This window comes from Mytilus edulis, chromosome 7 (genome assembly GCF_963676685.1).
Source record: "Mytilus edulis chromosome 7, xbMytEdul2.2, whole genome shotgun sequence".
NCBI lineage: Eukaryota > Metazoa > Mollusca > Bivalvia > Mytilida > Mytilidae > Mytilus > Mytilus edulis.
The window spans coordinates 79,476,743-79,503,739 of record NC_092350.1 but is presented as its reverse complement, the minus strand read 5'-3'; the positions used below and the strand labels follow the sequence as shown (position 1 = coordinate 79,503,739).

Here is a 26,997-nt window from a genome sequence, read left to right as displayed (position 1 = left end):
TTTTTGGGGGCATTTCCATACCTCAGTTCCAACTGCTTAAATTTGACCTTTTGTATAATGCATGTGAACATATGTGTTAGGTTATATTCACTAGTTGTACAGATTTACAAATGATAATAGTTGACACTAGAATATTCAAATTGTTTTGAAAAGACCTTTGAAAGTGGGGTGAATTGTCTAATTTCCATTATTATTTACCAATAAAAGATGTTTGGCTTAACCTAGATTTCATAAGGAGAAAAGTCATTTTTCAGGTCCGGAGATCATTTCAAGAAAAGAAGACTTTAAGACTGTCTAAACTTTTGAACAGAACATTGCAGATTTTAAGACAACAGGATCATATGTATTGACTAGTTATTGATTGACTTTTGAGAACAGTATTTTTTACTCTCAAAAACTAATTAAGGTCTATCCAGAACAAATATAACAATATTTAAATAAAGTCTACAATTCTTGCCCGATATAATGAACCTCACCTTATTTAAATGCCAACCAGATGCGAATTTCTTGGCATCATGTCCAATTCTGATCTTTGATATCTGACCAACATCTAATGCTTCAATCTGTAAAAAAATAACATATACTGCATTTCAAATATAGGGATACATGAATACACGAATATTAACCAGAGATATTGAGAGTTCCTATAATACTGGATATTTAATCACAAATATACTCTTTGTTCATATGTAGATAAAATTACAAATGAAACTTAAAGATGTCCCTTGACAGATTTTTCACACCTAGTCCTTACAATTTGTAATAGTAAAGTCACTGTGACCTACATTTTACACTTGATTAATTTTGACATTTGTCCTTTACTCAGAAGTCCATTGATATATGTAATTATGTCAGTAAAAAAAACCTTGAATATATCTTTCTGTCCCTTTTCAAAGTTATCACTCTTGTTGCGTAGTTGTGTTTTTTCTGTCTTTCCATCCACACCATACAGTTGAAGGAAAACATTAGCATCAGTTCCTGCACCAAGTTTGTCTGTTGTCCAGATTGTAACCTCGTATGGTATTCCTGCAAATATTAATATAATGGTATAAAACAGTATTTCAAAACCATATATTTATTAAAAAAAGATATCCAGATATGTAACCAAATTTGTAAATACAAAAATTTTGACATATGATATTTTATATAATGCATCATGTATTGGAATTATAATATTTGGTTAAAGTTTAATCAGTGGGAAACCTTGCTGAAATGTTTTTATGATTGATGCTCTGTCATTGAAGATTGATTGATTGTTGGTTGCTTAACGTCCAGTGGCAAATATTTCATGCATATTCAGGACGAGAACAAGTTCACCTGTCATTGAAGAAAATCAAACTTTTCATTAATACATTATAGCTCATTTGCACATATCTAGACTATGTTGTGGCAGCCTGTTCTTTATTGATGGAAGAAGCCTGAGTGTCAAGAGAGAACGACCAACCTTCTGTGGGAAAACAGGTTATCCTAGTAGATTAGGATCAAAGTTCTTTATTGATGGAAGAAGCCTGAGTGTCCAGAGAGAACGACCAAGGCTATGTTGTAGCAGCCTTTATTGATGGAAGAAGCCTGAGTGTCCAGAGAGAACGACCAACCTTCTGATGGAAAACAGGTAATCCTAGTTGATTAGGATCAGAGTTGGACACACCTTACACATACAAGGTTCTAACACACAATCAAAGCCCAATATTGACATGTGGATATTACAAAATTCATATGAGCATCATATCAGAAAACATGAGAAGTCAAAGACCAAAAGTTATTGTTTTGGAAAAATCATGATTTCTGCCATCTTGAAATAAATCCTTGAATAATTGCAAAGGCACATTATAACAGTAAACAAAGTTGAGACAATGCAAGCAATCTTTTATTTTTAATTCAGTACCAAAACTTCAAAAATTTATCTTAATCCAGTATATTTTGACAACAATTTTAGTCATATGATTTTTTATAAAAAAGCAAAAAGTTCTTGTTTTTCAAAACTTCAAATTCTGTAACCATAATTCTATCTTTTCCCCTTTTCTTATTCTGCTCTTCATCATTATCTAAATGACAGCTTATTAAATGTTGCAAGTTTAATAACATAATTATTTATTATCGCGAACATAAAAACATCACGACAAAGTGTGCTCAAATAATACCACACTATTATCAATCTGACTTTATGTTTTTTTCTTGTGAAATTATATAGTAAACAAAACATAAAGGGAGGTAACTCCCTTACAATAGGAAGTTACAAACACAAGGTTAAGCACATATAAAGGGATTAATCAACAGCACTGACAATTAAACACAAAAACTGAACTTATAAATTTTTAAGAATCTTATCATGAATTTCCAAATTTGTAATAATAATTTTGTAAAAGCTGCTCTAGACAAAATGTAACTTTAAGAAATATTGAGAATTTTATTTCAGGAAGATTTCAACAATAGACTTGTCTTGATTAACTAGATTAAACATTCAAATTATTTAACAGTAAACTGTTTATAAGCTATAAAATGTCAAGACATTACTGAAATTTAAAAGTATAAATCAAAAGTAGCATTTAACTTTTCTACAAAATAAAAAAACAATTAAAAAAATCTGAACTATTAACAAATACAGCACAGAACACAAATTAGTATCTCACCAATTCTGCCTGCTCCTATTATCAAATACAATACAATATTTTACAATTGTTAGTGTACTACTAACAATATATCAACTTTAGAAAATGCAACATAATATTATGAATGGTCCTTCACTACTTGTCAACAATCCAGTCAGTCCTTACATTTTTTCATTCTTTAGCATATGAGTATGACAATTTTTAGAAATTTCGGATGTCACTTGCAAATTAATAGAAGAGTAAACTTAAAGTTACTTTTTTTTGTGTGTGTGTAAATTCTGCGTTATTAACACATACAGAACATAACACAAATTAGTGTCTTACCATTTCCCCCTCCTCCTATTATTAAATACAATACAATTTTTTTAATTTGTGAGTTAAATACTAATAATATATCAATTTTCATCAATATAAAAATCAGAAGAAGTGGTATGATTGCCAATGAGACAACTCTCCATAGGTTACTGTACCACCTTCAACAATGAGCAAACCAATGTAAAGTACACCAACTAGGTTTTATTCAAACCTAATATTTGACTTAGGCATTTTAAATGAGAAACAGTGCAAGCAACCAGTCGTTCAACAAAATTGTGTCACATGGTTGTCTAAAAGCTATTTAGTGCCTAGTCATTGTGAAAGCTACTAGTGATTTTTAAACATTCTGTGTCAAATAGATGGGCAAGCATTCAGTAAATTGAACTATTTTTTTGTGACATTTATTCATGCACTTATTTCTTTTTTACATACTTGTAAAGTTAAGTTAAAATTATTTCTTTTTTTCATTTACCATGAAACAGCACAGAATATGATATCTTCCAAATTGATTTTAACAGAATTTCTAAAACAAAAAAAAAAGATGTAAAGCTGAAAATTTTCTCAGGAAATTGGCATTTGAAAGAGGCATATAACAGTTAAGGTATGAACAGGTCAAAAGAAGGAAAATATACAGAAGCCAGTTGTGAAGTTCAAAATGTGGATAACTATATCTTCAAAAAACACATCAATCAGTTTGTGGATTAGAAATAATATTGTGTAAAACCCTCATCACAGTCACACAAATTTAACTAAAAACAGTCTAGTTAAAACCTACGTTTTTCTCTATCCTCTTTGAATGATGGTTCAATCTCTATTTCTGACAAGTTATCTTCACTGTCTTTTCCAAGCCACCTATGACAAGCGAACACATACTGTTCACCTCTGGATGGGATATCTATTCGTACCTCATCCAGTAACCAGCTTGCAAAAGGTTTAGAATCATCATGTCCAATCCGGATTTTCTTAATCTAAAAAAGGATTGATTACTGAGGTAACTGTCGTTTCATTTATTTAAGTATTTATCAATTTTTGTGGTGTGAGAAAAAAAAATCTATTTTCATGGATATTTGAATACATGGTTTTGCCAAAGTCTGCAATAAAGCTTAAAGAAAATCTATAATTTGTTGAACATGGCTCGTGTTCATTCCATACAATAATAATTAATCTACAATATTATATTCGATATTAAATTTTACTGATTTCAAAATTCTGTGTGTATTTACAGACAAAAATTGAAATTGCATGTAAACAAGTGTTCAACATTCAACATATTCCCTTTTATAAGCCTCACTAGGATGAGCAACTAACTTGTGTCTATTTCTAGTTGTTGGGTTGCTGTTTGATTGACACATTACCCACATCTCCTTTAATTGATTTAATATCGTACCTTGCCAATATCTGAGGCCTCTAATTTAAAGTGGTCAGTTCTTCCCCTCTCAAACTTATTACTGGTATTTTCAGTTGTGCGTAGTTTAAGCTCTCCCGTGTCGTTTTTAGACCCAAATATTTTGATATGGACATTAGCATCAGTTCCTGCTCCACTCTCATCTCCTGTCTTTACATACACATTGTAGGTCGTTGCTGTAAACAAACATATATTAACATTTAATGTACACTGCATAAACCAAATTTTTGAAAATTATTTTAAACTAATATAAAATAGGATTTGTTTAAATAAGGATTGTTCCATTAAAACGTACAGGTAAAGCAATTTAAAAATGGGGTTACCACCTCCAGAGAAAAATTAGAATTTCAATTACATTTCCACTATGCAAAAACATAGATGACCTCCACCAATAGTTGAAATTTGGAACTGTTTTCCCTGGGTCCCATGTATTTTTTTATGCAACAGCCGTAACTTAGGAATATCATGTTTAAATAGGAAATAGAATATCAATCAGTTGTAATTTTAATGAAGAATATTTTTTAAGATTACTGTTGTATGCACTTTTGTTGTTTTTTTGTTAATCATTTTAAGCAAAGTTTCATAAGGCCAACTAAAATTAATTAGTAGATTTTCATCAAAATTTTTGAAAAAAATGGGGCGGGAGGGAGGATTTAATTTTTTTAATTTTATTTCATATGAAACCTTCTTGTCACGTGTTATTTGATCATATATGCAAGTGTAATAATAAGCTTATATCATGTAAATACATCCATTATGTATTGTGTATAAGACAATAACTATCAAAACCAAGGAGTAACCAAAGACTCATAAAACCAAAAGACATTTGCACCAACAGTCACAAATAATAAGTAGGAAACAACACAAACTCCACTAAAAACCAGGCTCCGGAAAGGTAAGCATTTCCTGTACTGTATACGGCACCAGTCATGTTATTTGTTTGTTCAGTTCGGTAATGATGGAAGGTTGTTATGACTGAGGAGGAATATCACTGAGATATGATTTCTGACACACTTTTGTCATAATGGCCAATCAGCTCATGATGGCAACCATACAATTGAGTGATGACCTTCATTTGATGATTCATAGCCCTGTCTTAGCAACTTTTGAGAAAGCATATTCCTCGTTCAACAAAATCAGCGTACATGTACTTTGAGCTAGCTCTAGAGTAACGTATCAATATTCAGACACATTTACTCCATATGCTGGTGCCGCTTTTTCAAAATCGTATTCAAGTATATATCTCTGATTGGCCACCACTGTTCTACATGTAATTGCCGCTTTAGAAACCTATTTTATAGTAAACAGCAGAAATGTGAGGAAATGCTCTCTTCAGTTGGACTACCTACCGTGATGAAATATATTTTGCTTTCTAAGCTATGTTTTGTTGTCCGAATAAAATGAAGCAAATCCATTGGTATGCAACACGAGTACGATAAACAAGTACAGAATAAAATGAAAACTCAAACAGTGTTGAAATAATAGGGTTGGTCCTTAATATGCAAGATGCAAATATAATTACAATGTAGAACAGAGTTGTTTAATGACTCTTTCGTGGGTATTTGGACAGAGGATGTTTGCTGGGTTTTTTTTTACAAAAAAACGAAAGGCATGGATAAATTTATTTCTAAGAGCTTGCTGTAAATTAATAAATAAAAAATGCGTATGTTTGTTGATTTTCTGAACTCAATATACGGTCATTATTCTAAAAAGTTCATGCTTGTGTCAATTATGTGTTCCACGATTCTGACGCTTTTGGGTTTCCTTCACAGTCCAAATTTCTTGACACAAAGTCATTGTATAAATAGAATAAATCCAAGGTGTTTTACTCGCAAACATTTGTCATTTGTGACATAGTGTACGGCGATTTGCGTTCTTGGACACAGCGAATATTTCACGCCCTTCTCATAATCAATCTTTTAATTTATTCTCAGTAAATGATGTTGTCATCATAGATCAGCAGAATATATCTACTTAATCATCCAATACGAAAACCGAAATTTAAAACAGGAAGTTTTACACGAAACGAAATATCGACGGTTACCGGTAACGGAAATGAAAAAAATCCGGAAATCGTAATTTTTTCAAAAATAAAAAAAATCGGGGCGGGAAGATTTCAGAGGGGCGGGCGGGATGAAAATCTATCAATTAATTTTAATTGGCCTAATCCTGAGAAAATAAACGTTAACAATTCAAAGCTATCTGAAGATATCTACAGGCAAAGTAAAAGCTATATATATTTAAGGATCATCAGCCTCAATGTTCAAAAATTCTCACTAACAAAACAAATTCAAATATCTGCAAAAAAAGGTCATAAAATGTTTATTGAATACTTACTGCTTAACAACTGGACACCTGTAGCAGTTATTTCTCTGACAATTTGACCGTCATCTTCATCAGCATCTAACCATCTGAAATAGAAAATACATAATATATAAGTTCTGTTCTTTATACAAACATAAGAGATACTTTATCGAAACAATTAAACTTTCTTAAGCGAAGAAGACCAAATAACTTGTAAAATAAAAACAAACTCTATGCATGATATAATTATATTGATAAGCTGTTTTTGCTTGATGTGTAGCGGCTATTTTTAATACAAACTAGAAAAGGAACAGGAAAATCAGACAAATCATTTGAAGATGTCATTAACAAAATAATTGAACTCTTGTTGCATTTGGTTATTCCTCAAACATAGAGATATTTTTAATTTTCCATGGACATGGTTTATCAACATGAAAAATAAAACAAAGGGAAACCAGAAATAATTTTATAAAACCTCAAATTAGTACTGATTGAGAATGGAAAATAGAGGCAGTTAGGGAACATGTATACTTAGTTTCAAGTTGATTGGACTTCAACTTCATCAAAAACTACCTCGACCAAAAACTTTAACCTGAAGCGGGACAGACAGACAGACTGACGGACGGACGAACGAAAGAAACAGACGGACTCACAGACCTGAAAACATAATGCCCATATATGAAGCATAATTAGCATAAACTTCTGCATAAAATTCATGACAGAACAAGAATGTGTCCATAGAACACGGATGCCCCACTCGCACTATCATTTTCTATGTTCAGTGGACCGTGAAATTGGGGTCAAAATTATAATTTGGAATTATAATTAGAAAGATCATATCATAGGGAACATGTGTACTAAGTTTCAAGTTGATGTAACTTTCACTTCATCAATAACTACCTTGACCAAAAACTTTAACCTGAACTTCGCACTATCATTTTCTATGTTCAGTGGACCATGAAATTGGGGTCAAAACTATAATTTGGCATTGAAATTAGAAAAATCATATCATGGGGAACATGTGTACTAAGTACAAAAAACTACCATGACCAAAAACTTTAACCTGAAGTGAATGGACGGACGTACAGACGGACGCACAGACGAACGGAGGCACAGACCAGAAAACATAATGCCCCTCTACTATCGTAGGTGGGACATAAAAATATGCCTTTGAATAAAGATATGAATTTCTAACCTTTCACATGTAAACGTTGTGTCGTATTTACTATTGCCATCCTGCTTGACAATGACCTTATCTAAGAACCAACCAGATCCAGGGTTCTTGGCATCGTGACCAATCACAATCTTCTTAAGGCCCATCAAAGTCACTGCCTCAACTTTAAATACATCTTTCTACAAAACATAATTTTGATAAATAAATATTCTATGCACAATAAGTTTTCTTTCTGTTCCTGTTTTCATCTGTTAGCTACCAATCTACAAATGCAAATATTAGTATATATCATTATAAGAATATGTTAATTAAACTACATTCTAATAAATTAAGTTCAAATTCTAATAGTAGAATACACAATATATTTTCAATATTTAGATATTCATAATAAAAATATGGTACTTTCTTATTGTTGCAAGATTAAAGATGGGAGATAACTCAAGATTTTATTTATTCAAAACATAATTTCAATGTGATTAAGTTGTAAATTCCTGTTTTCAATAATATTGAATTGACCAATAAAAAAAACTGTCTTTTCTGTTGTGGTAATATTAAGAAAGACTATACAAACCAAGAAGATAATTAATGAATATCTAACATAAAGGGTAAATAGCAATTTTCACAAAAAAACATCTTTTTTTTCTACAAAGAAAAGATAACCCATTAGCATTACCATAAGGTTCTACCAAGTAACATGACATAAAAGTAAATCTAACATATCAAATTTTTTTTTAAGACATATAAGAGATAATAAAGCAAATCTAGCAGGACCTACTAAATATCTAACCCTAAATAAAGCATAAAAATCTCTTCATTAAATTTTAGTTGGTTGTCATCCAAATACTGTAAATTCAGAAATTTTTAGCATGCATGCTTGACCAATGGCAAAAATGCGAAATAGAAATAATGCGATTGCAAAATTTTATACATGAAAATCTCTTCTGTAATTATAAATGCGAGATTTTATTGTTTGAAACCTGACAATGTTTCTGAATTTACAGAACAACACTTCAGAATCCCTTCCCTGCGCTACAAATATAACATGGGGGAAAAAAATTAGAAATAAATGATGTTATTTAAAACAAAGTCTTTTCTGATTTTTTCAAATTTGTCTTGTTATTGACCTTGTTAAGACTGGGGTTAGTTTAAGTTACTTAAGTCTTTCCAAAACCATATGAAACAATACAGAAGAATTAAATCGTTTTGTCATATGATAGATAAGCTTAGATGAATATAAGGGAAAAGGAGTTTCTATCTACACAGAAAACTGAAAAAATGTTTATATATTTTGAATCAAACAAATAATATCAGAAGCCACAGACCGCATCTTGAAAAAGCATTTTAGCAAAGCCTAGATAAATATAAGATAGCTATCTTTACTGAACATACTGCAAATTTTCATAAAAATCCAGGGTTAATATCTTTATTTCAACACTTGTGCTCTTCATTATTTTAACTTAGAAATTTTAATGCTTTAAAAAATGTCTAACAATAGTTTTCTTACAAACATCAAATTATCTAAAAGCCAAAACAGTTACTGCAACATGACGGGTGCCACATGTGGAGCAGGATCTGCTTACCCTTGCGGAGCACCTGAGATCACCCCTAGTTTTTGGTAGGGTTCTTGTTGCTTATTCTTTCGTTTTTCATGTTGTGTCATGTGTACTATTGTTTGTCTGTTTGTCTTTTTCATTTTTAGCCATGGCATTGTCAGTTTATTTTCGATTTATGCGTTTGATTTTCCCTCTGGTATCTTTCGTCCCTCTTTTACGGCATAAAACTTAGCTAACCTACAGTACACATAATCTAACATCTACTATCATGCATATTTTTAAACAATAAACAACAAGGACCTCTACCATGAAATTTCATACAGTTCTATTGCACACGTATACATATATCTTAGCAGTATTAAAAAAATAAAAGCTTGCCACATCTGTGGATTTTATAAATACAATGTGATTTGTGAATCTCAATTCTGAGTTTAGAATCAAATGATTTAACAAACAAAAATTCAACCATACTAAATAATTCTTCCATTTTCTAATTTCAAGCTTTAAATCATACTATCTAGTGAACAACATATTTTTTTACATGCATGCAAGATTTCTATGAGCCCATTCAACCATGGGAGATAATCATTCATTTAGGGGAGGTAACAATCTACCACCAATAAAAAATAATAATGTGATTACACTGGATGTTTCAAAACATGCTCCAACCTTCTCTGATGGCTGTGTGGGTATGACAAAATATAAATGTAGCAAAGATTAAATCTTTTATATAACCTATTGTCATTCTTATTGTATTTATTCTGGTGTTTAAGCAATAAATAAACCAATCTCCTTGTTTTCCTACACAATTTGTTTTTTTCATTCATTTTAAAGAAAGGTTTAAAAAGTTTAAGTGAAAGGTCATCTCAGAAATCAAAGTATATCTGATAAATTCATATTGATGGATGTAAAACTTAGAAAAGGGTCAGTCATGTCATACTAATTAAATACAAAGATTAGTTTCTTTCATAAAATCATTCAATATTTCGTATAAACATTGCAGTATCTATACTATTTAACTCAATAATGATAAATTATAATTCTTTGTATATATTATAATAAAGAAAGAAATATTTCCATTGCATTTTTGTTTTAAATGGAGCAATTTCATGTTTGTAGCAAGCAGAGTTCAAATAAAATACAATTGACTTGTATCAATAATTTCTGTTAGAAGTATTTCATTGTGTATGTTCTATTGTGCAATTTTCTACCATTTACAAAGATACTAAATATCATTTTATTTTGACTACACTATTCAACATCACAGCAAATTCCTAGCCAAACTTTATCTTTCTAATTAATATTCTTACCTGTCCTTTTTCAAACTTATTGATATTAGTGGAGACTGGATTATGTAGCCATCTTTGTCCTGTATCACCAAGTTCGCCAAATATGTTGATGAAGACATTGGCATCAGTTCCAGCATACTTTACACTGCCTGTGTAGATCTCAACCATATAAAACACCACTGAAAATAGAGAATAATAGTTTAAAGATAATGTTCTGGAATCTGTTTCATATCAAGTCTTTTTTTTTACTGAATTGTTGATATTAATAGAAAGAAAAGGAAATATATAATTTACTTCTTTAAAACTTTGGTTTTTTCTTTAAAATTATTTTGGTTTTTTTTATGTGATTTTTTTCTCTCTCAAAAATCAGATATTGATATTGATTTCCAGTGAAACAGGGTCATTACTGGTAATTGAAGGTGATAATGCTCTGATTTACAAATCTTCTCATGAATAATCAATAGAATATAAAGCTAGATGTTTTGGAGGGAATCACAGTAACTCATAGTGACCAGTTTTTCATTTGAATAATTTCAGTTCAGATAACCTTGAATGTTCTATTAGTATTTACTGTAAATTCATAAATATTGCAATGTTTTTTTTTATTGCAAAATTTGAGACAAAATGTGTCTTTGAAAAAAAACTTGTTCCTTAAATTCAAATAACATTATTTGTTTGCTACATTTCCTTTTTAATTAAAAATAATCAATCTTGCATTTGTTTCAAATGTTCAAAAGTTGAAAAATAAAAATTGAGCAACTTTACATGGAAGTGGCTTATCAATGTTTGGTCCTGTAGCTGGACATTCTCTCACAACCTCATGGTCATCCTCATCGTCTGCCAACCAACGACCACAGTTGTAATTATAACGCTCTTTTGTAAGCATCTCTTCCATCTCAACCTGTAATAGTAAAAAGATGAAACTTCATGCAACAATATGACACTAAATGTAATAAGATGACACTTAATGTAAGAAAATGACAATGAATGTTAAAAAGATGACACTGAATGTAAAAAGATGACACTGTAAATATAGGTAATTCTCATTTGAATCAAGGTAATTAAAATGTAAAGCAAGGACATATAAATGTTAAGAAAGGTCATTATGAGTAAATTAAGGTATTTTTTTTTATGTATATTGAGGTACTCTTAATGTGAATCAACTTTTGAATACAATACAAGGTCTAAATAAAAAAAATATCAACTTTTTTGTATATTCTATACCTTATCCAAATGCCATCCCGAGAACATGCCAGATTTATCATGCCAGACTCTGATCTTGTATGGTTTTCCAATGTCTATAACATTCCTTTTGAAGTAATCAACTTTCCCTTGTTCAAAGTTATCTGTTTTGTTTTCCAACAACATTTCGTCAGATTTTCCTTTTTCACCATATACACAGACGTAAACATTTGCATCTGTTCCCGCCATTTTCATGTCACTGGTGTAAATCCAAATATTCCATGGCATTTCTAAAAAGTTATATAGAAATGTTTATAAAAATTAAAAAAATCCAAATTAAAAACAAGAGCAGAACCCTACTTGATCCCTAGACTTTGATAAAGTTTGTGTTGCTTCGTCTTTGTTTTTTCTATGGTGTAATATAACTGTTGTGAGCTTTACAATGTAATATAGCATTATTGATAGAGTAGCACTAACATGCAATTAAAATATCTGACATAGTTACTACAAAATGATTTTTATTCAAATGACTTTCACAGTTTTATAAAGTTTCCATTAAAACACACTTATAAAATGTAACCCCCTTACCTCGAATAAAAAAGTTAAAATCAAAACTTGAAGATGTTTTAGTGATGCTGACTTGTAGAAACATGACAAATAATATAATGAAATAAAATCTTTTAAAACACTATTTTTCATACTAACTTTTCTCCCGCTGTTTTCGAACAGCTTTCTGTTCAAAAAGTGTTCTCTGAATCAACCCATCTTCCTGATCCGTAGCCAGCCACTTGTTACACAGAAACACTTGTTCTAATCCTGTGGCATAACATAACACAACAATTCTGTCCACAAACCAACCAGCAGCCACACCCTTATTGTCGTGGCCGATTTCTATTTTTGTCAACGGACTTAACAAAGTAGCCACATCAATATCAAATATATCTGTTTTGTTCCTCTCAAAGCTGCCACCATCCAGCCATATTTTACTACTGTTTTTCTCCTTGCTTTCTTTCCCAGCATGCAATATTATGAAAACACGAGCATCTGTTCCTGCATTTCTCTCATCACCAGTAGACACAGTAATTTTATAAGGAATACCTGCATGATACACAAATTAGTTTTATTGTAAAGAGAGGACTTTAATTTATTTTTGGTTATTTCAAATGTTTGATAAATATTTGGAAAGATTTAATGGTGTATATTTGAGTGTGCCTAGGATCTTTAGATGTTAGATTTAATGGTGTATATTTGAGTGTGCCTAGGATCTTTCTGGATTTTATTAGTTGTTGATTTGCTGCCTCATTGATGTTAACTACACATCTCCTCTTTGTTAAAACCAAAATAAAGTGTTTTGATTTTGATATTTAGTTTTATCCATTTTAATTAATCAGATTTATAAGTTTTCAAATTTCTTTCATTCATTTACTTAACCACAAGACCAGAAATAAACATTGTTTGGCAAGGGAAGTAATTCTTTGCCAATAAACTACCTGGGGCAGAAGTGGTTGCTCCCTTTCCCACCAACAGATCTCGTGATATTTGTCCGTCATCTTCATCTGTGGCAAACCAACGATTACACGGAAACTCATACACAATATTGTTCTGACAATCATCTACTATCACCTATTAATAGAAAATATCAAATTGTTAATAGTTTAGAGTTTAAAAGAATACATTTGGTCTATATAAGTTATAAAAAAAATGTGCCACAATTGTAATCCAGTTAAGCCCGATATACACTTCGATATACACTAAAGTTTAGTTTAAACATATTTTATTTGCGTAAATGTGCAAAAGGGATGAGACACAAGTTAATCAAACTTATAAAGTCTTCTCCCAGTAAAGTTGTTCTAATAATACTTTAGGCTTCTATTTTTGTTAGTTGGAGAGCCATGACACCATAAACTTTACGGATGCCATCACAAGTTGGTTGACCGTTATGGAATAACCGTTTCACAAATGATATCCGATATGTTCCTTACGTCGTAACTACAATCCCCTTCCCTTTCATAAATGTGACCTACCTAATTAGACTATTTACCGGATTTGTTATCTCATAAGCAACACGACAGGTGCCACATGTGAAGCAGGATCTGCTTACCCTTCCGGAGCACCTGAGATCACCCCTAGTTTTTGGTGGGGTTCGTGTTGTTTATTCTTTAGTTTTCGATGTTGTGTCATGTGTACTATTGTTTATCTGTTTGTCCTTTCTTTTTTTAGCCATGGCATTGTCAGTTTATTTTCGATTTATGAGTTTGACTGTCCCTCTGGTATCTTTCGTCCCTCTTTTAATCAAACCCTTTATTTGGTGTTATGTGTTAAAATCTCATACAGGTATTGTTCTCCTAAAACATTTGAAGTGACTCACCAGGTGAGTCAAATATCTTTTCTTTTTTTGGGGTTAAAATTAAGAATATATTATTATCATCTTTTTTTTTTAAACATACTTTCTAAATCTTGTTACTTGGGGGAGAATCAGTATAAAAAAAACATCCTTTCTTTAATGTTATTCTCCCCATGAGATTATATAAATCAAAATTAATAAATCTTTTGATAGTTAATACCAAGAAAATAAAATTAACATCTTTCTTGCTCAATAAATTATAATATTGCAAGATTATATGTACATGTATTGTAGAAAAGAATAAAGTTCAGCAATTTGAATGATTTTCTTAGCAATTTATTCCCTAGCATAAAATTAACTCATAATATAAATCTGGTACACAATGTAATATCATTCAAATGTTTTGCATGATTGACATAATTTGTCTTTTCATCATTTTCTCTGTAATTATGTAATATCAAAAAACATATTATATTTCAAATGTTGTATATTAAAGTTTTCAAACAAATTGTCCATAGTACAATTAATCTGGGAAGAATTCCTTCTTAGAACCTCTTGAAGGTTAACAGGTAGACTTGCTTTTTTCAAATTTTTGATTTTTTAAGTATAAATTTATATTTTACAAGCTCAATGTAATAAATTATTCTACTGACAGATTGTATGCATTGTAGAAAAGATAAAACACTTTACTTATGTCTTATCCATTTTCCTCTGAGAAAATAAAACCTAACAAGACACAGCTTTTATCAAAACAGAAATGTTTGGGTGTCAAATTATTATATTTTCTCATCTAAAACAGTTTATTTTCACAGCTATAAGAAAAGAAATATTACAGAAAACTGACCCTTCCCATAAATAAACAACATGCTTGTCTAATGATTGGGGAGATTAACATTTGAACATATTATTAGTTGATACAATGAGATAAGACTGAGCTAAAGACGTTCATCGGACACCCTTGTATTCTGATAAATCCTCCCCAGTTCACTGCCATTCAATTAACTACTAATTAGTGCAGCCCACTCAACAATTATGGGGAATAATTTGAAAAATTACTTCCTATAGTGAAAACTAGATTTTGCAGAACTTTTGTTACTAACTTTATTTTATTTGTAGACTGGTCCTTAGACATGAAATATTAAAACATGAGAATGAATTAATCCTACATATATGTATTAATAGAACTTCACCAAATTTCTTATTAACCTACAGAAAGAATGGCAAAGAAAGAAAAAAAAAAACCAATTTCACTTTAATGAGACTTTGCTATGATAATATTTTTACAATAAGAAATATAATATATATTTAAATGAAAAATGAAAAAAAAGAGGTAATTATTTGTATAAAATAAAGAATTCAAGCAATCCTAAAAAAAAAAATTTTTTTTAGAAAGCACATCTGTTTTCATTTTTATTTTTACATATTACAGTGAGTTGATTGTAGGTGTTATGGTAAAATTTTACCTATAGCTCAACCTGTTTTTAAAATTGTCAACACAATAGGGACATTTAAATTGACCAGTTGGTATTGTTAGATTTAAATCTACCTTGATGCTACCTGTAAAAAATTTTATTCACCTAACCAAAAGTTTCAGCATGCTTTTTTCCTGAACTTTTTTTTACCTAGGATTATTCTATTGAGAGATTTTTATTTTACTGTCATTCAAAATCTTATGAGTGATCAAGCCAAACAAGAATGACTATATCATATATTTTATTTTCTTGCAGTTACATGTAATTTAAAATTGCATGACCTAAAATGCACTACATTTCATCTAAATGTTTGCATAGCCACTACTAGCAGTGTTTAATACCCTAAATAATCCAGTCGTAATATTTCACTCACTTTAATGAAACCTCAAAATCATATTTGAATAAACAATTTCATTAATTTATTTACACTAATATTTGACATCTCATCCAGAATTCCAATGATTTTAAATAATTCCCAATTTTATTCATTTTTTTCTAAATCCATAGTATAAATTCTGATTAACTTCCAATTATATACATCCTAATTTAACAGGTGCAGAATCTATACATAATTCAGAATCATTTCCATTACTATATTCCAAATAGTTATCCTCACTTATATTTTGTAATATTTTATTTATATTTTTACTATATATCACCTGATTTTAATATATCCACAGTAAACATTTTATTTCATTTCCTATAATAAATTTCCAAATCAAACAATATTTGATTCAGAATTTTATAATGACTATTTCCAATTTCACATTCACTTTTAAAAAACATTTCCTCACGTTAGGAATATTTTAGAATATTTTACTTTTATTTTTCACTTTATCACTAGATTAGACTATATCCACTGCATTACTTTAACATTTTATTTCATTTCCAAGATCCCATTTAAATAGGGAATCATCTTAAATTTGTAATAGATCCCAAAATTAATAATGAATATTTCAAAAATCACATTTAAAGCCACAGAAACATGTTGGATGAACTCACACTATATCTCCTGTACTTGAATTCCAGTTTTGAAATCTTTAAATCTTTGACATAACTAAATCCCATCGTATGAAAAATTGAATTCCTTTAGTGAACACAGCATTTTATGCACAAAACTCCCACTAATATTATAATAGATTTCAAAGAAAAAACACAGCAAGGTATACTCCAAAATTATTTCGAATTTTATATGTACAACATCATATGTAAGCCCCACAAAACGGTTTGAATGAATTATTTCCTCCTTGATGTCCTTCATGACAATAAAATCTTGAAAGAAACACATCACATTTTAAGAAGCAAAATTGCTATAAAAAGTCTGAGTAGTGAATTCAAATAAAATAAATCCAATATTGTATGCACAATGACACCAAAAGATTTAAAACATTGCAAATAATAATCCAAAATGAGAATCTTGAAGGGTCATGTGAAGAAAAAAACAACATATCCCTCTGAAAATTTAAACTGTAAACACCCTGAACAGCTATTTCTTGTTTCACTGGCAGCTGGACAATACTATGTATAAGGGTTCGAATTTTAAAGAAGCATTTTGGTGTAAAAACAGTTTAAATTTTCAAACATAGTAATACATATTTATTTTAATCTTTTACTGATTTAGAATTTTAGGTAAAAAATTGATAAATCAAATATATCAGGGATTTAAAACAATGAAAACCAAATTATTTTCTTCCCTATCAATTTTTAATAGAATAATCCTAGGTAAGAAAATCTTCATGAAAAAAGCATGCTGAAACTTTGGGTTAGGTGAATAAAAATCTGTACAGGTAGAATCAAGGTATATTTAAATCTAACAATACCAACTGGTCAATTTAAATGTCCCTATTGTGTTGACAATTTTAAAAACAGGTTGAGCTATAGGTAAAATTTTACCATAACACCTACAATCAACTCACTGTAATTGAATCTGAAAGTGCTATTTTTTAAGGATTATAAACAATACAATTAAAGCACACCATTAACCTTGTATTGTATTCCTTTTTTCCCACTCTTTGGAAAGGTGACAAAGCTATTAGGTTTGAGAGGAGATCATAGAGAGCACCTCCCCATGTCTTAATAGCTTTTGGCAATAGATTACACACTGTAGACAAAGACTTCCCTCTAATATAAACATGTGTAAACAAGATCTTAACTTGATGAAAACCAAATCATATCAGTATAAGTGATGACAGGAATCCAGTAGAACATTTTAAAGAGAGCTGATAGTCGGAAGTAAATGAATAAGGAGAAATGAACATTAAGTTGAAATCTACACTCCTGTTGAGATGACAGTGATATGAAACAATTCTCTGATCATTATAATAAGGAGATATGTAGTCTAATCTAATTGAAAGTTGGTTTCTAGATGAATTATGTAATGTTTATAATTGAGCTATCTTGTGACTGAGGAAAGAAATTAAAGAAAATTTTCTGGAGATATAAATAGAGATTACTGTTATGACCAGCTCTTATTCCTGAAGGATTTATTATTTTAACAGTTACAGTTCTTAACATACTTAGAACAAAATGGAATTTGAAAGTATTTCTTGCAAAGAAATTTATAAATTTTTCTTCCTGATGGCATGGATTATTTTTGTGAATGGAGCCCCTCAATTAGAGACAAATGTCCAGGAGTCGTGTGTTTTAAGTTTAACGATTCCTAAAGACAGCATAAAAAGTAGTTGTAATATGAATGAACAAGTTGTACGAAAAATGCATTCCATGGAATCTCAATTCAATCATTTTCGGACTAAACTTGGTGCATTAGAGATTCGACTACCGGAAATTGTGTTAAATTCTAATCGTTATGGAGACAAAGTTGAACAGCTGGAGTTAGTTATTGCTAAAGAGTCAACTTATTACAAACATATGGATGAGAGAATAAAAGCTTTAGAGGAAGCAGTGGCCAAGGACAGAGAAGGAAGTTCTGAAAAACACATTAGTGAACCAGACACCCTACTTGACCCAATACGACCTTTAATTATGGCTGAACTGCAACAAATGAAGGAAGATTTAAGGAGAGATCTAACTGAGGAAATAAGAAAAGAAAAAGAAAAAGAAGAAAAAATTTCCAAAGAAACACTTATTTCGTCTATCAAACCTATGCTTTTGGCTGAGATGCAGTATGTAAAGGAGGAAATACTTAAAAGTATGAAAAACATGATGTCAATTAAAATTCTAGATCAAACCGAGGAAATTGGTTCCTCTGACGAAGTTGGTAATCACATTGTTGAAGATGTAGTTCAACCTGAAAATCACCTTAATATGGTGGCCGACCAAAGTGTTACTAAAGATGATGAGTCTTTACTTAAAGGTATGGCTCGAACTCTGCACAGTCTTGATGAGGGCAATGTTACCATTTTATCTAATAAGAAAGATATCCAACAGTTGGAAAATCTAACTAAAGAAATTGAATTTGTTGAAAAAACCAATGACAACTTTTCTGAGAAATCAGAAATTCTTGTAGAAAATTTACAGAAAACTATAGAAATTTTACAAAATGTTGCAAAAAATAATTTGGCAAAAGACCTCGATGAGAAAATTGACAAATTGAGTATTGAAATGGAAATCAAACTGAAATCAATTACCAATAAATGCAATGAAATATATTTGACCAAAGAAGTCAAGTCGAGTGAGTTGGAGGACAGAATTGATGAAATTTCACAAAATTTTACTTTACAAAATGAGAAGGTTGAAGAATATGTCAAAAAGTTGAACTTATCTGATGACCTACGAAAGATAAACACGTCCCTATCCAATGCAAAGATTGAAATGCAATCAATGGACAGAAGAATAGACAGTTACACAAATGATGTATACCTGGATACTAAAATTCAAACCAAAGTGGAAAACATCAAATCTGGCTTACAGTTATCTCTCATGGGTATTCAGTCAAACCTTGCTTCATATGAAAACAAACTGTCACATCTTGAAAGACAGAATAACTTATCTTCAACATTACTTAATCACTTCAAGAAAACACTTATGCATAATCATAATCAAACCGATGTCAACTTTGAAAACGTCAAATCTGAAATTACCGAAATAGAGAATCGTCTGAAAGAAGAAATGACGCAGAAAATGAACACGAAAAGTTTGGAGTCGAGACTAGAAGGACTTGAGACTGAATTTATGTTCTTTAGAGGCAGAGTGTCCACTTTGCAGAAAAATTCTACGATTGGTGACAATAAACTAGATATAAAACTTGCTGAACTGAACTCCAAAACACAGAGCATTGATTGGCAGCTTACTTCACTACATGATCATGCACAGAGAATTCTGGAAATTGAACGGAATCAAACTTTGATGAAAAATAACTATGACCTAATGCGAGAGGTGATGAAACTCATTCACTTGGAGCAAAAACTCAGACACAATCGTTGGATTGAGTTTAATTTCACTCACCATTCGTTGAAAAATTCTTGTCACAAACAACAATATGTGAAACGAAATCCGATATCTAAGAATGGACTTGGAGCTTACGTTGGAGTCCAACTGTGCACATCCACAAGATACAAAATATTATTGGGAAATTCCCTGGACGAAGAATTTCTGGACATTGGTGACCAGTACGGCCATGGACAGGATCATTGCCAATTCATTGGAGGAGAATCTGAGAATGGTGTGACAGTGGATACAGAATTCCCATCGGCTATGGGAATGAAAGGTAAATATAACATGTCTGTGGTGTTGGTTTGCTGTAAGTGACATTTCCCCCCACCCCCAATTCTTTTTTATTTATATTTTAAGCAATGGGTACCAACTCAATTTTAAAAATATTTTCTTAAAATTATATTTTTATTTTACATGTCCATGTTTTTTTTATTCATTTCACTTCAGATCATATTATATCTGTTCTGCTTTACAGTGTTCCTGAATTCTTTTTTTCTTGTTCATTTTATTTTTATGATTTTTCATTTTTCATTTTTAAAGAACAAAAATAAATTTAAATCCAGATCAAGCTCTTATAACTTCTAATCTAGCTACATGTTCCTTCTTATTTTCCTTTTTTTAAATTTTAATTTTACCCCTTTAACATTTTTGCTGCTATAACTAAGAGATTGTTATTATCTACAAGTGCAATCAGTATACTGGGGCATTCAGGATCATGGCAATTTTCAGTAAATATATAAATTAATAAGAAAAAGAAATAAAAGAAAGAGAATTGTAGAAAGTCTATTACTAATCCCTTGCATACAAATTTTTAATACCCCCAAAACCACAACACAGAGATTATTAATTTTTGCACCTAAGAAATAAAGACCTTGACAGAAAACAGATCAAGTCTTATTATTAATTTACAATATGTAAAACATAGATAAACATAGATATAACAGTAATTAGGGAACATGTTAAAGCTCTTCCCCTGCTCTCTGTGGTTGACCTTGGATTGACCTTAATGCATGTAATCAGTATTGCTATCAAATTCTATAATATGATATTACTTAAGTACCTATCAGATCCCAATAGGTTCTACATGGCAGATAAATGGAATAAATTATCTAGATATTATCAGGAATTTCTGTGGCAAATTACAACCAACAACCATGCACATGTTGTCATAATTAAAATATTTAACCTTGGATGGTTGTTTTTTTTAAATATTGGAAAATTCACTTAACTTATGAAGTGTTTGATATTGCAGCTCCATAGTAAAACATGTTTTCAATATTCAGGGAGCAACCATTAACTTTAAGGGTTCTTTTGAGTCAGAGTCAGAAAAATTTGGTATGGGGAAAATTGGGATTCAGAATATTTTTTTCATCAAATTTGGGATGAGAATATTTTTTTAGAAAAAAACCAATACCCCTTCCCTAATGTAGTTAAATGGTTGCTCCTTTAGTTCTTTCTACATATTTATGTCAATTTATTTACTTTTTTTACATAGAAATCAAATCAGGTAAGATTGTTTACCCCTTAAAAAAACAAAATTAGAAATGTAGCATATTTTTTTTTTACTTATTCTATTAGTTCCCCCATGTTTTCTTTTCTTCTTTATGGATTTTTTTCACTATTTTGGGTGTGAGGTACTAATATACATAGTAATTATACACAAGAGATTCTAACTTTGTTATATACAATACAGGAATTATGATTTTTATACAGACTTTACAAGATGAACAATCAAATCTTTTATACTTCACATTCTCTCTGGTGATGGAAAAAAATGCTATACCCCATTTAAGGAGGTAGACCTAGGTTAAGGAAAATAACTCTTAAAATCATCAGTACGTTTGTGTCAACCATTTTCAAAAACATATTCTAAGCTTCTAGGTTACATAGATTATTTTTAATCTGTTTCAGGTAAATGCTTAAAAAACATTGATGAACTTGACTTTTACAAACGCTTAATTGATTTAAAGAGTTATCTCCCTGAACCAAGGTCTACCCCCTTAATTAGTGGTAAAACTGTGTAAAATTCTATACTTCTCATCTGCTGTTTATCCAAGTTTCTTCAAAAGTGAATTTTGATATAAAAAAAAAAAGTATACAGATGATTTTTTTGACTGTATAATGGCTACTTAATAAAAAGCAGATTTTGATAAAAAAAAGTATGTACATGCAGATGAATTTTTGATTGAATGATAAATGTTATGCACATGATCAATTTACATACAAAATTGAAAATGTAAATCAAATAAGCAAACCAAGATTTATTTTAATCACAAGTTTAATAAAACAAAAGTCATATGCTGAGAAAAAAAATCATTTAAAAAATTTCCAGCATTTAATTTTATTGTGTGAAATTGCATAATTTATTAAGGCTTTAAAAATGTGTATTACAGTAGTACTATTTAATAACACTGTTTTGTTCTGATGAAAGATAGGTTTGGTTAAAGACAACCAACACCATGAACGACTTTTAATTACTATCTCTTTTTTTCAGCGTTCATGAGAAGACAGTGGGATGAGAAGCCACATTTAGGATTCCTGTCCTTCATGACACCGACACCGAGCTGGTATGAATGTGGTTTGTCCTTACCATAGTATCAGCAGGAATTGGAGAAAAATATCCTAGGATAAAAACTTTTGGCAAGTGCTAAATTCAGTGGAATGCAAAGTATGATGGAGGAATTGTGTTAAAAACATTAAAATATCATTCTGAGTGCTAAAGTTTATGGCATATTATAAAACACTGGCTGTACTTTTCATTATTTGACTTTGAATGAAATAATTGAAAATGAGTAAAATGTTGTACATATTAGTTATTGGATTATTGGATTGGATATTTTTTAAAAGGGAAATGGGGCGTGAAACTTCCATCTGTTCTATTCAAATAACATCTCAAATTTGTCATTTATTAAATACTTAGGTTTTAGAAAATCATGAAATCTGTAAAAATGAATTCAAATAATCGCAAAGATAAGATATATAACAACTTCTTGGGTCACATAATCTATTTTTATTTCATTATAATATTGCTGCAATCTGGCCCAAACAATTAGTGTTATCAGTTTCACATTATTTTAGTTTAGTATTTATAAGAGGACAGGAAATTACCAAACTGTTGCATCTGAATCATTAAAATGTTGTAATTGTTGGGGTAGAAGATAAGAGAATAAATCATGCATTGTTGGGGGTCTACAGAATTACACAATTCAATTATGAATAATTTTAAGATAAGAAAATATTTAACTGGTGATAAATGGCTGCATTCAGTGCATTGTAATTTCTTGAAATTGAAATTAGTTCAATGCACTTTACAGAGGTATTACATCTGTTTCAATGTTGATGGATAAAGGAAAGATGAATGATGAACTATCAGTGATGATGGATAAAGGAAGGATCACTTGTAAATAAGATTGATAGTCTGACAACACTGCTTATGTGCAACCTGTTTTGTTTTATAAAAGATATAAATTGTTATGTTATATTTAGAATTGATGTATATAATTATAAAACAAATCTTTTTTTAATTGATTTTTTGTTTCACTTCGTGTTCTTGGTATAAATTCTACTGTCTGTTACAGGCCATACTTTAAATATATATATATATCTACACAAACAAGAATGTGTCCATAGTACACGGATGCCCCACTCGCACTATCATTTTCTATGTTCAGTGGACCGTAAAATTGGGGTCAAAACTTTAATTTGGAATCACAATTAGAAAAATCATATCATAGGGAACATGTGTACTAAGTTTCAAGTTGATTGGACTTCAACTTCTTCAAAAACTACCTTGACCAAAAACTTTAACCTGAAGCGAACGGACGCACAGACGGACGAACGGAGGCACAGACCAGAAAACATAATGCCCCTCTACTATCGTAGGTGGGGTATAAAAAGTGCAAAATAATTAATCTTTAGAATCATCATTCTGAATTGATTGTCACTGAACCATATTGCTTCTTAAAAAATTCCAAATTGCAAAACTATCAAGATTTTTTTCAAAACTCATCATGCTTATGACCATATTGCATTTACAAGCAAAAAATCATTTTTGGAGAATGTGAGATCATTATTACTTCTTATGCAGTATACTGTAAAAGAATCAATTTTCATGGATTTCCTGGGTAGAGGTCATCCACAAATTTGAATATTCAACAAAGTAAAAATTATCTATCGGTTTCTCAAAGTACAATTTTTACTTAATCCACAAAAATTGGTACCCATTGGTAAATTCCTCCTTTGGATCTATCACCTCCATGACAGAAAGGAGTTGCTGTGTATTTATCAACTGGAGTCAGCTAATCTCTGTCATTTGAGAGTTATGTCCCTTTAATTTCCCAAGATCACAATAATAAATAAACATCTAGAGGTTCAAACATTGTAGTACAAATGAACAAGCACCCATCCCATATGCTATATTGCCGTGACGGTCTGGACAAACAATGAATGTATTCCTCAGATTACTACAATTCTGATCATGCTGATATCAGTTGAAAAATACTAAGGGTTGTCATATCAAAGAAAAAAATCAGACAAAACAAACAAAACAAACACTGGAAGACAATGCTGTGACCTACAGTTGTTATCTTTCTTCATCATATGGTCTCTGGTGAAGAGTTGTTTCATTTGCAATTATACCACAACTTCTTATTTTTATACAATCTAAATAGAATTCACTAGTTAATTATATCAAAACAGATCAACATTTTCTAAGAATAATGACCAATCCTTGAATCATGAGAAGAATTTGTTTCTAATTCTTATCATAGCTTAGATACTGCACATACATTTGGGTTGAACAGCAAAATTGAATCCAAACTGATGAGGCATAATAATAGATTACATTGATTGATTAGTGGAAAGGTGTTTAATATAAAAAAAAAGATATTGCCAATGAGACAACTCTTTACAAGAGACCAAATGACACAGAAATAAACAACTATAGGTCACCACTTTCAACACTTTTGTGTGTTTTCATGGCAATCAGTTTTAATTGGTAGAGGGAGCCAGAGTTCCCAGAGAGAATCAAATACTTTTTGTAGAAAAACTGACAATTCTAGTCAATTAAGATTGGAGTCCAGTGCGCCTGCCCTGTGCAGGATTTGAACTCTCAACCTTGGGTAGTGATACAGTAGTTAAGGACTACTTAGACAGCTCGGCTTCTGCACAAGACCCCTAAAAAAGAACAACTGACAAGACCAACACCACCACAACCAACTCCACTGAGAAAATAGAAAAACAACAAACCATGCATTGTAAGGATAGCCTGACTTGGTACACAATAAACAAGAATGTGTCCATAGTACACGGATGCCCCACTCCCACTATCATTTTCTATGTTCAGTCAACTTCAGTGGACCGTGAAATTGGGGTCAAAACTTTAATTTGGAATTAAAATTAGAAAGATCATATCATAGGGAACATGTGTACTAAGTTTCAAGTTGATGTAACTTTAACTTCATCAAAAACTACCTTGACCAAAAACTTTAACCTGAACTTTGCACTATCATTTTCTATGTTTAGTGGACCATGAAATTGGGGTCAAAACAATAATTTGGCATTAAAATTAGAAAGATCATATCATGAGGAACATGTATATTAAGTTTCAAGTTGATTGGACTTCAGCTTCATCAAAAACTACCTCGACCAAAAACTTTAACCGGACGGACGAACGGAGGCACAGACGGACGGATGGACGGACGGATGGACGAACGGAGGCACAGACCAGAAAACATAATGCCCCTCTACTATTGTAGGTGGGGCATAAAAAACCTACAAATACAAAATTAAGGAGATGTTGTATGATTTCCAATGAGACAACTAGTCACCAAAGTTCAAAAGCAGTGGCTATAAGCAAATTAAGTCCATCTACCAACAGGTGACTACTGATGAGCATGAGAATGGACATATTTTTGTCACTATTTTTAGAACAACTGATGAGTCAACGTAATCAGACAGAAAGATAGATTGGATTATGTAGATGATTGAGTACAAACCTTCTCTAAATACCATCCTGCCTTAAATCCAGTATTATCATGTCCTATACGAAGTCTTTCTATTCTTCCTAAACATGGAGTCTTCAAAACAAATTCATTTTTACTGGAAAAGAAGAAAACAAATTATAATGATACACACAAAGTTAATGTAGATGTTTTGATTTTAATATTCTTTATTCATGGAATTATGACTGTTTATTGGGTATTCAAATTGCGGTTCCATACTTTGCATAAAACAAATCAATTGAAAAATGAATGATATTTTTGATTATCTACAAAATTAAGTACCATACAAATTTAAATATTTTCACAATAATTTCCAATTGTCTTTATCTGTAAACCTTTAAATTTGCAGATGCTATTCAATATAAAATTTTGACACACAGATCAAAGCTTATGCAAAATGTTAATTTAAACTTTTATTTGGAACCTTTCATAGCTATATCATGACTGCTAACAAGACTTTTTATTAATAAATAAAACAGTTGAGTTCATGCTCAATTTCTAAGATATAATACTGTAAATTCAGAAATTATTGCGTGCATTTATAATTTATTATTGCGATTTTGTCATTTTAGACTTAAATGTGATTTAAATTTTTACGATTTTGAGAAAAATCCTGTTTTATTCGTATAAAATATTTCAAAATGCAAGTTTAAATTATTGCGTTTTCAGTTGCATTTTTCACAATAATAAAACCTTGCAATAATTTCTGAATTTACAGTATTGACTTTTGATTATACCAGGAACATCTGCCAACATTTTATGATAGCAAGATTTAGGGGTCGTTTGTCTGGGAATTTTAAATAAAGAATAATATTTAACTTTGTTTATGTTACCTATATAAAAGTCTGCCTGGAAGATGTTCCACTTGTATATTTATACACTTTAAAACTAAGAATGTCGAGAAAAATCTATGAATAGAACAGTCTTTCACTATGAAAAGGGATATAACTCTATTT

The 26,997-nt window shown here is 30.6% G+C and overlaps 2 protein-coding genes across 8 annotated transcripts in view; one reads left to right on the top strand and one right to left on the bottom strand.

The window, feature by feature from the left end:
• LOC139482342 (lipoxygenase homology domain-containing protein 1-like) overlaps positions 1–26,997 on the bottom strand; it is a 75,310-nt gene that overhangs the window by 31,987 nt on the left and 16,326 nt on the right. For 2 of the 7 annotated variants that reach the window (XM_071266187.1, XM_071266189.1), the window contains exons 11-24: positions 26,036–26,138; positions 13,322–13,454; positions 12,537–12,929; positions 11,874–12,121; positions 11,415–11,550; positions 10,671–10,828; positions 10,003–10,041; positions 7,829–7,986; positions 6,667–6,740; positions 4,312–4,505; positions 3,700–3,892; positions 2,631–2,645; positions 866–1,026; positions 477–563 (exon numbers count right to left, since the gene is read on the bottom strand). In XM_071266187.1, the coding sequence (XP_071122288.1) occupies positions 477–563; positions 866–1,026; positions 2,631–2,645; positions 3,700–3,892; positions 4,312–4,505; positions 6,667–6,740; positions 7,829–7,986; positions 10,003–10,041; positions 10,671–10,828; positions 11,415–11,550; positions 11,874–12,121; positions 12,537–12,929; positions 13,322–13,454; positions 26,036–26,138 (2,092 nt within the window). The remainder of the gene's footprint in view (positions 1–476; positions 564–865; positions 1,027–2,630; positions 2,646–3,699; positions 3,893–4,311; positions 4,506–6,666; positions 6,741–7,828; positions 7,987–10,002; positions 10,042–10,670; positions 10,829–11,414; positions 11,551–11,873; positions 12,122–12,536; positions 12,930–13,321; positions 13,455–26,035; positions 26,139–26,997) is intronic. The other 5 variants (XM_071266188.1, XM_071266191.1, XM_071266192.1 and 2 more) reach the window with 3 other exon arrangements.
• LOC139482298 (putative leucine-rich repeat-containing protein DDB_G0290503) lies at positions 17,723–23,567 on the top strand. Its single transcript, XM_071266100.1, has 2 exons — positions 17,723–20,313; positions 22,534–23,567. The coding sequence occupies exons 1-2, from the start codon at positions 18,174–18,176 to the stop codon at positions 22,632–22,634; spliced, it is 2,241 nt and encodes a 746-aa protein (XP_071122201.1). The 5' UTR covers positions 17,723–18,173; the 3' UTR covers positions 22,635–23,567.